This window comes from Empidonax traillii, unplaced genomic scaffold (assembly GCF_003031625.1).
Source record: "Empidonax traillii isolate 1590-97213 ecotype Southwest subspecies unplaced genomic scaffold, ASM303162v1 scaffold377:size560545, whole genome shotgun sequence".
NCBI lineage: Eukaryota > Metazoa > Chordata > Aves > Passeriformes > Tyrannidae > Empidonax > Empidonax traillii.
This window is the reverse complement of record NW_020955570.1, coordinates 28521-47058: the sequence shown is the minus strand read 5'-3', so window position 1 is coordinate 47058 and position 18538 is coordinate 28521. Positions and strand designations below refer to the sequence as shown.

General features: G+C 35.8%; 1 protein-coding gene across 2 annotated transcripts in view; it reads right to left on the bottom strand.

The window, feature by feature from the left end:
• Nucleotides 1–17886, bottom strand: part of SLC16A10 (solute carrier family 16 member 10) — a 27393-nt gene extending 9507 nt beyond the window's left edge. For both annotated transcript variants that reach the window (XM_027893038.1, XM_027893037.1), the window contains exons 1-2: nucleotides 17745–17886; nucleotides 13921–14359 (exon numbers count right to left, since the gene is read on the bottom strand). In XM_027893038.1, the coding sequence (XP_027748839.1) occupies nucleotides 13921–14359; nucleotides 17745–17869 (564 nt within the window). In that variant the 5' untranslated portion in view covers nucleotides 17870–17886. The remainder of the gene's footprint in view (nucleotides 1–13920; nucleotides 14360–17744) is intronic.
• Between the last annotated feature and the right edge of the window lie 652 nt (nucleotides 17887–18538).

The following is an 18538-nucleotide window of genomic DNA, read 5'->3' as shown; positions in this document are numbered from 1 at the left end:
TCAAAACAAGAGAATGCTTAATTTCCCATATATAAAATTAAAAAGTTCCATTTTAGTAAATACTTCTAAAGCAAAATAGTCAAAATTCTTTTCTGGCAAGAGTGTTAATATACAAGCAGAGCCTTTTTTTTCCAGCATAACCAGGATTTGCTAGTGATGGTAATATTTTCAAGTATAAAACCTATTGGGCACAGAAAGCCTATTAAATCCAATAATTATTTGTCCCATATAACTGATTATGTAAGAAAGGGGAAAAAAATAAGGGTTAGTGGGTTTGTTTTGGTTTTAAAGAATTCCTTCTAACTTAAATTGAAGACAGATGCATGTTCTTTCTATTTTTTAAGTTTATTTTTCTCTTTGCTTTTTAAGACACACTTGGGAACAGAATCTGATGAAATTTTTCATCTGGAATGGTATTTAAACACAAAAGATAAGCTGTTCTTTTTATTCCCTTTCCATCAAAGGTGAGAAGAAGAAAAGCTGACAGTTTTCCCACCCCTACCTTCATGTGCCTGTCAACACCTGCAGGCTGGCCCAGCTGGCGAGAGAAGCCAAGGTGTTTTATGCTATTCTTGTCACCTGTTCCACTTCCATGTGCTTGCAGCCCCTAGCTTGTTTAATTAGCAGGTCTGATTCATCCGCTCCCTAGAGGCTTTTCAAGAGGTAAGATAAAGCTCTCCATCTAGATAACTCTTAACCCTGCACCTGCAGCCAAGTTTCCCAAAGCAAAATCCCAAAAACTGGATTTCTCAAAGCAGCACAGAGGGGAAATGCTCTCTGCTTAGATCAATAGGGAAAAATACTGGATTCAATCAACTCCTTTAGTAGGAAAATAAGCACTACTCATCTCAAACTTCAATAATAGAAATCAGTACTTATTTTTTTTTAGTTTTCACTGCTTTTAAGTACATCACAACCTTAAAGAAAGCTTCCAACTAGATGTAAGCAGGAACTTTTTCCCCAGGAGGGCAGTGGCCCAGGCTGCCCACAGAGCTTATTCAGTCTCCTTCCTTGGAGGTTTTTCAGGCACAAGTGCACAAAGCCCTGAGCAACCTGGTCTGATCCTCAGATCCTTAACAGTATCTTCAGCCTTCAGTGATGCAGTCACTAAGTAAGCTGTAATCAACAGCAGTATTAACTAAATGTCTGGAAACACAGTGATTCAGGATTAATTCAGTACTGTAAGTGCTAACTCATTAAGGACTTAGAGACACTTATTAACTATAGGTTAAATATCTTTACGATGAAGTAGCTCAAACAAGATTCACATTTCCACAGATTTTTACCTGCTAGAACTACTCAAAAATTCCATGATGAGCAACTGCTTGTGAACCTTCTCAGGCAGCATTTCATGCATTAACATTCTTGTCATTGCAGAATTATACACGTTGTAATTCTATGACTCTTCAGGCAGTATAGATATTGCCTAAAGATACTGCAGTAGATACTTCAGGCAGTATACATGTAGCAGTCAAATGGGGAGCCAGGCATACAAAGGATTTCCAAAGCATTTCCCTATGGGTTCTGCCTCTTCTCAGTAATGTGGCTGGCTCTTCGCTGCTGAAGAGTAGGTCTGATTTTTCCACATGTACAAAAGACCTAGTTGGCTCAGGCAAAATTACATCCCAGACTAGCACAGCCTCTTTATTTTTAAAGCTAGAATTTATCTTCATACAATCCAGTTTTCCAAATCAAGACATAGACAGTAGAGAGTATAACTGAATGCATTCCTGGTGCCAGTGTTCTACCTGTGCTCTCTATTATCAGGGTAACACACAGACATCTTATTGTTCAAATTCTCATTACTGTTAGAATGAGACTAGAATGATATAGAAGAAATATTAGCCAGGAATTAGCTGGAATACTTTCAGATTTACAGTCTTGGTTAACTTCTCTCCAACTAAGACCAGATTTTGCCAAGATCTTCCCTTCACTGCACATACAATTCAGCTACATTCATGCAGTGAATCAAAGACAGCCAACCTCAGCAGTGCTGTAGCTCCTTTTTTTTCCAAATACAAAGAACCTGAATCTGAAAGAAGTGGTGGATTGGTGTGGCTTAGGTGTCAGCAGCAAGACAGATAAGGCACACACATCTGAGGAAGCTCACAGTGACTGAGAACAAGAAATAAAGCCAGGGATCTGCAAGAACTGAACTGTAACATACACAAAGGATGAGAGTTAAACTCTGTCAACTGTTTTCTTTCCATGTATATCCCATTTTGGGGATTCCCAATGAAGCAAAGCTTTAGTAGGCCAAATATAATACAGTCGTTCTCACCAAAAGAGATGCCCAACAGCAATCTATAACCTAGAAAACTCTGAAGAAAATGGTGGGTTTAATGTGCTCAATTACTAATTCAAGTCCTAATGTCTGACACTTTCGTTCGAGACAAGTGTTAGGAAAAAAGCAAATGCTTATGGAGTACATTCATATATTAGAGATACTATTCCTAACTGCCCCAAATTAAGTTTCCTGAAAGACCTGAAAGGGTGTAGAGGCCTAGAAGATAAGGGGGCTAATGTGTATGTCTCAAACACTGATAGCCACATAGCTTTGGAGCCAACCAAGGATTGTTGGTAGTAGCAGCCAAGGATTGTTGGTAATAACACACTGTGAGAAAGAACAGGATGTGGCTGGAGAAGGGGGCCATATGGGGGAAGGGCAGCACTTTTCCAGGACAAACGTCCTTGTTCTAGCTCTAAGAGATAAGCATAATAGTGCAGCACACCGGAATGAGACTGAGAAACCGGCATGGACTGTAGGGAAAAAAGCATGACTAAAGACACCAGAATCCCTCTAATCCACTTCCAGAAAGGTCAAAAAGAACAGGCTGCACATGATAACTACTTTGCAAAGAAAGTGAGAAACTTATCTCCAGGGCAGAGAGAAGTACCCCTATCAAGTCCATGTATTGCCCCCCAAAACCCTGGACATCCCCATCACTTGAATCAATTGACGCTGGAGCCAGGACTGCCTGGGGGGTTGTTTCTTTCTTCCTTCTTTCCTTTCTCACACTCTTTAATTCATATCTCTCTCTCTCTTCTTTTTCCCTCTACTCCTTTATCCAAAACCCCCTGCTGTGTGCTTATCTAGGAGGTCAGACACTAACATACCAATTTCCATGCGAAACATGTAATTTACTAATAAAACTTCGTAAACCTTTGCAGACCCTCTCACTCATTTTGTTCCTTTTGAACACGAGCATCTACCAATCTTTGGTGCTCCCTTCCCCTTAAGGGTGGAGCCACAAGAGACAGTATAACGAAATGGGCACAAGCACAGGGTGGATTGGTGTGGCTTGGGTGTTGGCAGCAAGATAGGCAAGGAACACACATATCTGAGGAAGCTCACAGTGACTGAGAACAACAACAAGGAATTGAGCCAGGAATCCGCAAGAACCAAACTGTAACATACAAGAGGGATGAAAGTTTAACTGTTGGATAATTCACTCTTTTAAAGCATTTTTTTTTATGTTATCTTTTGTGATTACAATCCATAATTTAGAGTCTCAGTTCTGTCTGTTTCTTGTGGCCTAAAACAGTGTTTCAGGGCTTTTTTTACTCTGAAAACACAACTAGACACTATGTCCAAAATTAACTACTATCAGCAAGTCCTAGAGAGTTACAGGTCAACCACCTTAACCTGAATTTCCAGAATAACAGCAGAAAACAAAAACAGAACTATTTGTAAACATCTAACAGGTAACATCACAGTCTAAGGATCAACATAGATTTGTGGGGAAAAAAAAAACCAAACAACCCTAATTTCTCTCTATTACGTGGTGGGCAGCAAACCTTGCCTACAGGGGTAAGGGCAGATCTAACAAATCTCGACTGTGGCCAGCATTTAGGAATTCAAAATGATCTTGGCAAACTGGCATCTCAGTCAATAGTGTGAAATTATTAATTCATAATGTTTTTATGGAAATTAAAACTATATTGAAAAAACACTACAAGGCAAAAAAAACCAGATGCATGAATACAAGATGGAAGAATGCTCTGGCAACAACTCTTTAGAAAGGAAACTAAAGATTTAGCAGATTAAAACTTCAGCATGTTCCAATAATGTCATATTACAAAAGTAATAAAATACATTAATTCATTACATGACGTGATCTTCACATATTGCTCAGTACCAGTAAGGCCTCAGCTGAATTTTTTATGTCCTGTTTTGTTCATTACTCATTATTAAAGACATAGACCATGTGTACAGAATACAAACGACCTGGCAATAAGCAGACATTTGATAAGTATGATCTGTGAAAAAAAGATTTTTTCAAAGAAATATTAAAAAAGGTCCTACACCAAAGTCTGTACTCAAAAAAAAATTGGGTAAATTGGATGAAGTACTGGCATGCCTCCAGTCTTATTTTCTGTGATTAGATGGATGACTTAGAATAGTCACAAATGCATACCTATAGAGTGTTACAACTTAAAAAATCTTTGTTTAGCTCTAGTTTGGTAAAACTCTGCTGTACATTTGATTAAGAGTAACCTTATGACTGAAGGAAGCAATTTCCTGATATCATTACTTACATTACACTTCTAAAGATTTAAGTAATTATTTTCAAATCATTGTGGTATTTACTAATGTGATGTAGTGTTATCAGTTTACAATTTATGTAATAAAGTGAGCACATTATATGATGTTCTATGATTATGAAATTATGGAATACCAAAACTATGGATTAAGATATCCTATACAAACACCGAAAAAACAAGAATATATTTCATTAACCACTGATGATTAATATTGTATGCATAAGAATCATTAAAAAAATAAAAAACAAAAATATTTTTTGGTTCATTATTTTAAACACCATTTAAGATGGATTCTCAAAGTAGCTAATAAAAGTGAAGCAACTGAAAGCTAATATTGCCACTTCATCCCCTTTATAATATTCAATTAAAAGCTTATAGTAGGAATTAATTTTATTTAGCAAACTTGAGTAAAATTTTAATACAATCTGCTGCTTCACATCACAGTTTAGTCTTCCTCAACCCTAAAAAAAAGATAAATATTTCTATTGTACTATTCTCTTTAGGGATGACAATGCTTTGGCCTTGACTTTCAAACAAACATGGTCAGACTTCAAAAGCCTAGTTTAAAAATAACAATAATAAACCCCGAGAAGATGAATAAAGTAGTATATGTTATTTGTGCAGAAAGAAATGGAAAGACAGGCTAACAAAAGTGATATTTTTTTTAAAGATGTTTGTAGTTACAGTTACTTCAGTTAAGTACCCAGTTTCTTTCCTTATTATTGCCTATATTGGAAATCACTGGAAGCATTACATAGATTTTACAGAAGGTATATATTTAGGTTCTGACAGTTCAGTTCAGCAACACTGTGGGTAATCTTACAATTGAATACATGGGAAGACAAATGGGACTAACAGTGTTTTGACCAACTAAATGACACAGTAAGTAGGAGAAGTGAACTGCTAACACACCATTATAATACAACATGCAAGACCTTTATTACAGTATCGTTTTAGCTACAGCATTTACATTTCTCACTCTTTAACTTAAGGTGTTTTCCTTAGACAGCTAGCCTTCCAAACTGATACCAAAAAGAGTCCTTTGAGAGGCAATTCAGAAGCCTGATCCCAAAGCTCCAAATTGCTCTCTGGAAAAGTTTCTTGGACCATAAAAATTAGTCAGTCAAACTAAACATCTTCAAGTCAAGTGAGAAAAGTATCCCTCAGCTTAAGAAATGTTTTAAAAGACAGATATGAGATTGATTCAAGACCTCGGAATCTGCCAGACTAATAAATTCTCTGGTAGAGTAAGGTGACAATGGTAAAGAGAAACAATGGAAGCTAAACTAAGGTCAGAATGAAAATAAGTATTTATTTCATCAGGAAAGTAATTAGCCAGGAACAAAACTGCTTTTACAAAAGGATGGGTTTTCATTTTACAGATGAGTGCTGTTGCCTCAAGTAAATAAATTTTTCAGTTCAGCAGTAGAATTAACAATAAGATTACCAGACAAGATTGTCAAAAGGTAGGTTACTAGAATAGCCCCTTTAAAAATTACAAGTATAAAGATTCTATTTCTTGCCTATCTTGAAGAACAACACAGTAAGCAATTAACTTAGAGAGTTCACTGGTTAGTAAAATAGGGATTCATTATCTACCTACATGTTACAACGCCACTGTCATGTCCTAAGAGAGGACATGACTCTACAACAGAATCTGTGCTACTTTTATCATGTCTCTCAGGACTGGACTCCTCAAAAACAGGACTTAGGTGAGTAAGATCAAAACTGATTCTCAAACCTCTATTCAGCCACCAGGGCATCTGTAACACTTCAGTATTAGAGATCTACTTGTGGACATGGTCAGAATCGCCTCAGCTTTCACAGAGCTGAGAGAAGTACCTGATTCATTCTACTGGGAAAGCAAAGAGAGTTTCTATGCAGCTCTTCTTGGAGCAGAAACTGGAAACAAAAGCTGGTCTGTATATAAGTGAAGGTATTTGGCAATTAGTATTTGTTGCTTTGTATGAGGGTAGCAGGGAAAAAACATCAGCTGTGATCTGAGGCTTCTGGTCACTTGTGGAGTTTGAAGAGTTTAGTTCAGGTCAAAATGCTTCAAACATCCAAAAACAAGATGTTGAGTTTACCATTAAAACAGCATTTAAAAAAAAAAAAAAAAAAAAAAAAAAAAAAAAAAAAAAAAAAAAAAAAAAAAAAAAAAAAAAAAAAAAAAAAAAAAAAAAAAAAAAAAGAAAAAAAAAGGCAATTTACAATTTACTCTGACTTCGAACAATATGTTCTACCTACTATTAGAATAGTTTCTATTATGCAGTAGTACAATAACTAATGTGGGTGTTAGAGATTGATACAAAGGAAATCACAATGTAACTCAGACCTTTCAATGTGCCAGCGTTGCAGACCTGAGGAAGACTGCTTTCCTCTTATCCTTCTAATTTCTACATGAGTATACCTGCTATTTGTTTTTTTTTTTTAAACTTTTATTTACTTTTACTTCTCAAAAAAAACCCCAGAAAATATCAGTGTTATTCTTTTCCATTTCTATTCTTTCTTAAACTATAATTTTTATTTTCTCCAGTACTTATTTGAAAAGCATAGCTTAAATACACTGTTGTAACAATTACAAATATAAAATAGGAATTAATTTATTTCTTTTTCCCACCCCCAACCCCACTTTCCAAAGTGGGCAATCTAACCAAGAATAAATACTGCCAGGTCAACATTGAGGAATACTGGAAAAGAAATGGGTGCACAGGATAATTACAGAAGTGGATAAAGGGGGGAAATTTCACTAACCTGGGCAGTCAAACTGCAGCAGATGTTGAGATCTGAAGGGAGATAAATGCAAAGATTAGAGAAAGCAAGTAAAGACATGGGGAGCCACTGAAGACTTTGGGTCTCAGAGGTATCTGCTTAATAATTACATTGGACCTTTACAAAACCAGAACCTTGTTAGTCTTCCATTGGAGACAGAAATATGACAGATTAAGTGGATGAGAAAGGTAATAGTGCTAAAATTGACAGCTATACCTACAGTACAGAGAAATATCTGTTTGACACACAGTTAATCTGTTATTACTGGACATAATTTAAGAGATACTATCCTACCATTACAAAACAGATTAACATCAGATTCTGGGAAATAAAAGACGTAGTAGACCTCATACAAATGACTGATGCAAATCTGAAGAAATGAGGTTTCTTGAACAGCAGCCCATAAAAGCAAGTGAATGTAGTGATGGAAGCCAAATTTTCCAGTTTGAGGGGAAAAAATTGAGATACACTAATTAGATATTAAGCTCTACTTCACACAAAATTCTAAAAGTAGCAAATTTATGACATAATACAGGTGGTTCACAAAACACAAACAGTACTTACCTTACAAGAACTGAATTTCTTTAAGAGCTGCTATGTGTATGTACTTTAACATATAAAATCTGCATATTCACAGTAAAGTTTAGAGATTTTTGGTTACTAGAGTCCATACAGACTTTTCACCATGCTCTGCACACAGACATAAAGGACGGCACTTATCTCTGTGCTTCTCTTTGTCTCCACTGTGGAATCCAGGGGCGTAGGAATTAAAGGGAAGAGAGAGGTGCAGGATTCGGGCTGTAAACAGAATGCATAACCTGAACAGCTTCACTTATTGCAAGGTATATAACTTCTTTCTCTTATGGCTCCTTGAGCAACTCTCTCACTGCAAAGGACACAGAGCAACTGCCACTGTCTGTGTAGAGATGATCACTCTTACAAGGACAGCAACTGAAATAGTGGTTTCTCAAATGAAGAGTCTAATTCAGAGGTGTCACATCTGACAATATTTAGAGAACACAATGGCAGTAGGGGAGGCTTGAAGAGTTACAAAAATATATTTGCAAGCAGTGTTATAGGAGATGACTAGGGTCTTGTCAGGCAGAACTATTGCAGTGAGATTCATCCTGACTATCACAGCTTATCCTGATACACCAGAGCTCAGAAGTGCTTCAAGAATCTTAGGTGGCTTCTATACCCCCTTCATATTTTCCTGTGTGATTCCTCCTAGTGACCGAATGCTTTTGCTTGGGGAGGGTGCAGTTCACAATTGGAAAATGTCAGTTATTCTGTATCGGCAGAATAGAGAGAATGTTTTGTCCTGAATAAGTAAAGCCTCTCAAACTTCTAGAGTTTAGAAGTTTGGAAGTGAATACAGTTTTCAAATTACATAGCGAGAATTTCAGATAAGTTCCTAGGAAAACTGAGGCTACAGAGAATCTTACAAGATCTCAGTTCTTTATTTCTCCAAGTTGATTGCACAAGACAACAGTTTTTACTGGCACATATTCTAGGGGGCAAAGGTTCAAACAATGAATTTGCACAGCAGAATCTGATCTCTTATTAACAAAAACAAAACACATCACTGATAAAGAGTGAGAAATGGGCAAAGACAAGCCAAAATAGCTGGCTCATAAAGAACAGAGCTGAAGGTCAAGTCATCCTGGTTCAATTTAAGAAGGTAGTCCAAGATGATAAAGTAGTTGTGGAACAGTTAAATCACACAAAGGCACAGAACTTACACGACAGACCAGAAGCGTGGGGGATTGAAATCTGGCAACAAAAGTCCATGTCATCTATAATCCATATCAGTAAGTCCTCCTGTTAATTATTATGTTTCTAAAGTGAAAAGGACTACTTTTATCTAAAGAACGTGGAAAAAAATTGGATTTTCCAGCAAAAGATAGGTAACATAGACCAGTACACAGCACTATCTTTTTGTCCAAGGACAGACTATGTGGGCACAGCACTAGACTCAGCAACTCCAAAGTAAAAAACACAGAAGATCTGGAGACAGAAAAAGCCACCCAGAAGACAGATTAATATTTATGCAAGTTGTCTGATTTTGTGATGCAGCCAAGAAAGTGAGTTTGTTTATATACATTGAGAAGTTCTTATGACTAACATGCACTCTACAAAGATTCCAAATAGCTTCATGCCTCTCCCATGAATAAATATGCTTGGAAGCATCTTTATTTTTCATTCTGAGATGCATTTTCTTTTCCAATACAGTTTATAAGAATCTTGGAGCACAGTCCAAGGTGATGCTCTGTTTCTCAGTGGCAATATTTTTTTTCCAAGCATTGTCTGCAGTCCAGTCTCACTTCCCTGATCCTTAGAGTTCCAGGTGAACCTATTCCTGGCAATGTAGATTTCAGTGAAGCAATGGAATACTGAATCTTCAATATCTATCTATAGAGGACATTAAATCCAGTACTTATCTCCCTCCCAACACAGATGTTCCCAAGAAAGTTGTTGGAAAAAAATGGCCAGACACACACCATTTTTTCTTATCTTAAACATGATGCAAACAGACACAGAACACATACACACCACACAGCTACTGCTAACCAAAAATCTCTACATATGCAAGGATGGACCCATCGTGGAATATGATTATGACTAAGCATCAAAAGGAGAAGTCAGGAAATTAAGAAACAGGCAGCAAAGCTAGGTGTGAAATACTGAAATCTTGAGCTATTCTGAAGTTTTAAAAGTACAGTCAGTGTCATGGTAACTTCCACACTGCATATCAATTAATGGGTAGCTTTGAGTACAAGCTTGTAGCCATATTTAAACAGCAAGCCTAATTTTCAAATATATTTGACAATTCTTTAAGAGTTTTCTTTGCTACAAAATACCTCAACTTAGAACGGTGAACTTTATCAATACATATTCCTACTGCGTTACTGGAACTTACTTGGTAGTGACCTTACCACTGCTTAGAGACTAGGCAGCAACAGTGTTTCTTTTTAAGCAGTATTTCTTTTCAAACTACTAAATAAAGCACAAAAAGCAACAACATATCTTTTAAGCTGACATGTGACTTTGTATCAAACTTTAATAGACTTGACCAAACAAGCCCATAAGAATTAAGGATGCACGATTCTGATTAAGTAAATATTTTCTAAGGGTAAAAGAACAACACTTAACCCTTAACATCAGACTGATTAGTGAAAAACAGAAGTTCTCTATTTATTATCAAAACAAGCACAGGACAACTGACACAGAGAACAGGTACACTTTCTTTCAAATATACTTAATAATTTCCTTGTAAGATAGCCCTTACTAAAAACACTTGGAAAGTGTCTTCAACTAATCTGACAGATTGCTGTTGTGAACTTGCTATTTAAACCTGAATGGACCAAAGTAGGATTTTATTTGTCTGTCTTAGAGAGTCATCAAAAAAAAACCCACTCTCAATCACTGCAGTTTAGACTGATTTTAATATTGAGAGGAATAATAACTATTTGATTTAGTAATCTTCTGACTTATCTGTTTGTTCTTCAACAACCTGAATTAATGCTGAAAGTATATAATAAAATTAAGTCAAAACTTATTTATAGTGTTTATCTCAACCCGATTTCCAAGTGGCATGTAAGGGAACACCTATTAATGGAATTTGACACCAATTAAACTGGGATAAGAAAAGCTTTCCCTTTTGGTTCTCCCTTGCAAGAGCCAAAAGGAATATGATGCCTATTTCACATGCAGCTGGTATCTACCAGTCAGGGACTGGTAATTCTTGCCAGTTCCTTGACATGAATCCTATCTAGTTTACCATAAAATCAATGTGTTTTAGTTAGATCCCACTTCATAAGCAGGTTATTTCTCCAGTTTTTACTTGATGTAGCAAATACAGTGCAGACAGTTAAAATTGCAAATACTTGGCCAATTCTATTATTCCAAAGCCCCAAATGAGTTTTCACTTCTTTTGTACTACAAGTTTTGCAATGTGCGTTCTCCTTTCCAATACGCTTCAGGAGATGCAAGGGACACAGACAGAAACCAGGGCTGGCCCTGAAGCACATGGAGACCTTTCCTGCACCCTCAGACGCTCCTCAGCTGTGCCAGGCTGGCATGCAGCAGCTGAAGTGCAGTAACTTGAGCACACCGAACCTGTGACCTCCAGCCACCATGGGCCTGAGGGGTTACACAGAAGGACTCCAATCCTTAGGGCCTGTGGCACCTGCACTCCATCACATGGTTAAGAGCAGCCATTCTGGCTGAAACTATCCTTCCAGGTGGGAAAAATGGGGCTTGGTTAAGTAGAGAGGCCAGTTCTGAGGGCTAAGAGGAGACCTGTAGGCAGCAGGTTCATTTGTAAGTGTTTATTTCTTAGGGTGCTTGCAAACAGCATTCGAGCAGTCTGGCTGCTGTCAGCCAACCCTAACAGTGGGTAAAAAATTCAAGAATTTTAGCACAACAAAAGCTGTCACTTGCCTAAGGATCATATCCCTTTTCCAGTATTGTTTACTGCATATATAAAACTGTAGCAATGAGACAATAGTAACTTTCATTTTCAGAAGACCAGGTGAGCAATTTGTGTTTCGTAGATGTACCAGCAAAAAACCTAATTTTTTTCTTATAGCTTTTGATTTATTTGTCAGTACATACTTCTGCGTACTTCTGGAAGTACATAAAATGTGGGGCTTTTTATCAAAAGTAGACAAAACTAGGATAAAAAATGTCCAGAGCTATCTACTTGAGTTGAAGTGTCTGTTGAAGGGCATAATCTGTGCTGTTCCTTCATGAACACCAATTTATTCACTTTCTCAAATACAGATCCACGTGGACTTTTCTAAGGTTTTAAATAGTCCCCCCAGCATACATTATTGCCCACCAGCAACAAACACCCCTTCACTTAATTCACTTTTCCATAAAAATAAACACCTCTTTCCATTAAAAGTATTATCATCACTCAAGAGGAGTGAGAGCACCCTATAAAAAGGAAATATTTATAATATAATATTAAAAAAGATAGAGGGCTTTGTCCTCTATAAGTCCATCAGGACCTTTGGTCCAGCCTATAAACCAGAAGGGTTTGTACAAGCAGCTTGGGAAAAACTTACAAGCTTTTTGTTCAATAAATGCATTTTAGAAGTATTTGACTGCTCGTATAAGCCTTATTCTTCAGTTGTTTGCATGTGTTAACAATCATTCAGGATTTGGCCAATAGCTTTCTCTACAACACCAACTCTTCTGAAGGCTTACCACTACGAAGCTTATGAGGAAATAGCATAAGATGTCACAACAGCTTAGTCATTAAGATGGTACAGTCCTTTAAAATAGTCTAATTCAAAGCATTATAGAGTAAGATTCACTAAGTAACAAGAACTAGCCATTAATAAAATTCAGTCTACAGCTGCTCAAAAACAAACTAGCCCCCAGCATAGGGTAATTTTGAAAATAAGTATCTTATGCAGAGTTAGTAATCTAACCAATGTATTAGCAGAAAGCTGTGACACCACCTGTTATATTGCATAAAAACCCCCGGGCTTTTAAGTAATTGAAGACTTTTTAACAGAATTAAAGGTATTTATTATCATTAATCTTACTGTTCTATCATCGTTGAATAACAAATATTAAAACAATCCTTCTGTTTTCACAGTGAACACTACTTCTAGCAGTCCAATCAAATACTCCTGAATGTAAGGATATGTAATGGTCTAAACAAAGCATCTCATTGCAGATTATGGGCTTTATTTCCTCCCTACACCTGTCCCTTTTAAGCCTTCTGGTTTACACCACTTCAGTTTAGACAGCACCACCAGCAAGCCATTAAAAAATAATTCACCATTTCAGCAGTGCAATGAGTGCCTGTCAGACACAATGTATCTCCCAGTTGCACCTAAATTTCTTAGTTTAAGAGTGTACTACAGAAAAAAAAAAAAAAAAAAAAAAAAGAAATCTGCTAGGGAAACAACTCTAGCACACGCACAAGAAACCAGGGCTGACTGACAGCTTTCCCATCATCAGAAGCCAAAGCTCTGCCAGTTACTGTAGACAGCAGTAAAACACAACTCAGCTGGCAGCTAGTAGGACCAGGTAAGAGGATCAATTATGTTACTGCTCTAGTAGTAAACTACAAAAGTAAAGCTTGAGAGACAGAAAAATGCAAGTATTTGGCTTTTAATAAAGGTGAAAAATTGTGAATAAAATGCATCCTAGAAATCGATACTTTAGCATACCTCAATATAAAGGAACAAAAACCACAATTTTTACCCATTTTCTGGTTTTTACTCCTTTCATGCTTCTTCTAAAACACACAAGTATCACTGGCAATGTAAGCAACTGAGTACCAAAATGAAGAATTCTCTTTGGAACAGAATAGAATATTTTTCAAATGTCTCTTTTCATAGTTAAAGTATTTTATATTTTAGATTGAGAACAAAGAACAAAAATTTTAACTGGTTTAACTAATAGTCCTGATTAAAGCCCTCTTTCAACCAGACAACATGCAAGTTAATTTTTTGTTTCTTCCAAACACAACTTGCAGTTTCAATCTTGCTTCCTACCTCCAATTGCTTTCTTAGTCCATAACACAAAGGCAAATAGCGAAAGCTTCAAACACGTCATATGTTGGAAGAAATGTGCACTTACCAAGTGAACATAAGGCACAAAATATCCAAAAAGGGCAGCTGGGATCCCAAAAGCCCAGATTCGGTAACTGAGAACTTTGAAAACGGAGAAATTGCAAATCTTTTTTCCAGGAGGAAATTTGAACTTCCCCTTCTTTCCTCCCTCCTTGTCTTTGGTGTCAGGAATGAGGGGTTTGTAAGTGAATCCAGCCAGGAACAGAATAAACATAAGGATGCACAGGACCCTCAAGGTGTTGAACAGATTGACAGAATCGAGCAAAACTCTCAAGAGGAAGGGCAGTGACACTGTGAACAAGCTGCTGCCTGCAGTGACGATGCCATTCACTAGTCCCAGGCGTTTCTTGAAATAGTGCCCAAGGATGACCAAGGATGGCTGGTACGCAAAGGAGCAGCCACAGGCAAACAAGATTCCGTAGGTGAAATATAGAGGTTCAATGGTGCTGTACGAAAAGAAACAAAAAGGAAAAAATAACAAATCGTTAGTGTTTTGTAAGACAGTGGATGCTCGTGTTCATCTACCATACACATGACAGCTTTTCAATCAACAAACATAATTAGAGAAGGGAGTTGAGTTTGTATTTACTTAGAGTCGAAATGCTATGTGTCAGCTTAATTCAACAATTATCCTATTTCCTTCCACTGAAAATTTCACAGAATCCACTGAACAAGTAAAAAAGAAAAATTATATTCAATTATAATTACAACAAATACTGTGGTTAAAAAGTTTTAAAAATCATTGTTGGAGCAAATTAGCCAAACAAATTCAACCACAGCTGGGTTTTTGTTTGCCAAAGAAAGGCGTGCTGTTTTGATTTACACATTTCTTCACTGTGCTAGCAGTTCAAACTTAATACTGAACACTCCTCATGAACATAGAAAAGTCAAATATTTAAACAGTTTCTTATTGAAATACAGTAACAAAAGTAATAAACATTATTAATGAAAAATAAAACATTTGAATACTGACAAGTTTTGGTAAAATAATATGTTATTAGCAAATTATACATTTTTAGGTATTAAATTCTTAGACAAATAATTCCCTTTTGATTAATTATTTTATATTCAGTGTTTTGATCCATATATTGAATATGCTAAGAAAGAAATTGAAAAAAATGTTAATAAAGAATTAAATAGTTCAACTCATGGTAAGGTGGATCTTCATCGTAAGGTTCTCCACCATTACCATCTACTATACAACTGAAATGAAGCAGAGCTGTTGTAAGTGATCACAGGCAAATGTGTGCCATCAAAAGGTACTTGTGCAAGAAATACTAAAGGTGTGAAGCAACAGTATCAGTAAAATTAATTAAATTAGTGTTGTAGTATTAATACAGTAAAAGGAAACATTTTTTTACATTTAGATGAAGGAGGCAATGTGCAAGAAATATTTACAGATTTCTGAGGCAGCATGTGATGGTTTTATAATTATTTTTAATATTATGTTTCCAATGAACCATCACCTCTTCTTTTAATCAGCTAACACCCGCTTTTAGAGTGGTTCTAAAAAACAGTTATAAAAAATTTAACCTGTTAGACCATATATTAACTGGGGGGGGGGGGGGGGGGGGGGGGGGATTATGAATGCTTTATGTAGTGATTTCCATTACAATAAAGCACTTCTACAGCACCTCTCTATACAAAAATACACTCCACAAGCTTCCCATTCAATTGAAGAAATTCTTAGAAAATAGTACTTAACTAATAAAGTGCTGACACCAGAAATTCTGGTTTTGTGTATTATAGAGAAAAATATCTGTATAACATAATATTGTCACTTTCTATATTAAACTATTAATTTCTGAAACTGATTATACACAACATAAGCCATAGGAAACAACATGGGGGGGAAAGACTTTTTTTTTTACTTTTATCAATGGAAAATAACCAGGAAAAATAAAAACAGACACTATAAAATGAGAGGAGGACCATAATACAGTAAGGGCAAAGAACTTGTGCTTCAATTTGTAGATTCATTCAAAGAGTTTGCAGCACAACATACATATTAAAATACTGTCCTACTTCATAAACACTCCTACATCTCAACTTCCTAAGAGATAAAATTTATATTAAGAAATTAGCAAAAGCAGTAAATCATATTTACATTTGTCTACTTTACAACACTTGACTTTCAGAACATGGACTTCTATATCTGAACTATACTCCTTCAATTAACTGATAACATCATAGGCATAAATCATTTTAGTGTAAATAACATAATGAAACACCAAGTATGCACATCAACTTGGCATGGACTCTTAGAATACACCTCTCAGAGTGCTCTTCAAACAAAATTCAATTAAGCTAAAATATTTTTAAAGCCTTTACAAGACAAACTCCATTTGCATGTCTCTTTTTTGCCTTTGTTTCATTGGATATCAGAGAAACACAAGAATGATCCCTTATCAAGAGGTTTAATCTATAATAATGAGACTTGTTTAGTACTCAACACTTAACATACTAGGAAGAAAGGAAGAAGAAAGACTTTTCCAAGATGAATCTTATAGTTTTTACTTCACCTTTAGTAAGCAGTTTCTTAAAACACATCAGGAAGTGGGGGGTTTGTTTGTTTGCTTTAATAAAATGAATTAAGCAAAATATTTGCACTTGGATTAACCAAAAAATAAAATAAAAATCAGAAATTAGCTCAAGTAACAAGAAAACAAGCTTTATTTTTCCCACAAATACAAGTTAATCCAAGAATAAACGTTAGTCTCAGTATCTAAGACACAACTATTTGCCTTCTCTTCCTGTCAATTTGTGGACGTGTTTTCACATTAGGGGATATATGCCCAAGCTAGATGTAATAATAGATCAGGCGCAGTGCCACATAGCATGGACAGCCATCCATCCACATCACAGCCAGCTCACATATGTCTGGTTCAGAGTACAAACATAGGAGAGACTTTTTCACAAGCTTGTCTGTACAAATATTTTTTCGTCTATGTAGAAAATTCTTCCAAATGTAGCTCTTGATTGTTCCTGCACTTATTCTGCCAAGGGTGGGGGGAAAAAAACAGCAGCCTGAGAACTAGAGATAACTGGCTTATTTTCCTGCTCCTTCTTACCCTATCTTCACTAACCAATTTCTGTTGATGACTAGAATAAGTAAACTTCCTGTTTCCTCGTCTTCTACTGGGCACGTCCAACAAATCTGTCGCTCTTGAATTTCTTAGGATTTATTCCGCAGAAGTTACAGAAACTTACAAAAATTGTAAACTGGAGAAAAAACCCACTTAAAGGTTTTTTCAGTAACAAAAAAAACCCTAGAGATTTTCTTAACAAAGAAAATAAGCCCAAAGTACACATCATTACACTAAGGTTTTTGTTATCTCCATGTTTGGCACTTGGATCACTAGAAACAGATGAAAACATCAAATTTTACTAGAACATGAACACTTATCCTGGAGGTCCTACTGTGTATTTATCAGCATTAAAACTGTTTCAAAAGCAAACTGAGGGGAAAGGGCAAGGAGGGAAGACAGCAACAATGCTTATGCACCAGCTAAAACACAACATACATTAAGAACATACATAACAAGTTTATTCAGGAAAATACTGTTATCTTATAGCAATAGTCTCACTGATGATACATTTATACATAGTGATTCCTGGTAAATAGCAAGTGCTGTTGCGACATTCAATTGTATTTTATAAATTACTTTTGAAGTTAAAAGTTCACCAGTCATAGTTTGAAAGAAAAAACAAAAACAAAACAAGTTTTCTACTTTAACAGATAATACAAAGAAGCAGTGTTTACTCCTTTGTATTCTGTTGATAGAATCAGCATTACCTATACTTTGAAAGTTAAGAATTTAAATTTTTTACCTTACAAAAGAACTTGCAAGGAGTCCAGCAAGCCCTACTGCAGCTCCAACAACAGCAACTTTTCGACAACCAAATAGGTCTGTGAATATGCTGACTATTGGAGAACAGAAGAAGACCATCCCCATAGAGAGAGAGCTCACCCATGCTGCAAAATTTAAAAACAAAAATACAAAAAACAACAGCATTTTAGAAGACCAAGGGATTTCAGCTTTCAACTAGTATTTGTTTTCATCTGAGGTTTTATGTTGCTGAACTAAAGCAGAGTAGCAACTGGGTAACTATTTTAAAAACATTTAAATGCATTTTAAAATATATTTACTTAACACGGTAAAACAAACCTAACAATTTACATAATCAACAAATTTAGATTTTATCAGCTCAAAGAATGTATTTAACTTTTATGTAGCTATTATTTTTAGTTTTTTTTTTTTTTTTAAACACAGATTCCTCTAGTAATAGTCAATCTAATGGTAAGTCATTAAAAATACTTTTGAGGCTTCATATCCATTCTGACTTCAATTCAGTTGATTTAATTCTAGACTTTATTGACTTTAAATAGGTAGGTTTGTTGAAAAAAAATAATTTCTAAATTAATTACTAGTTCTAGATCATAGTGAACATCAATAATGAGTAAACAAGAACAGACTTTTATACTGTAATATAAATATTAGGAATTTGAGTTTACTTAATACCAAACAAACTTGTGTAATAAAACCATTTCCATATATTATGGGACAATGTCACCACTTCTCCAGCTTTACAGATCTTGTTAAAACTGTACTTGGTTATAAATG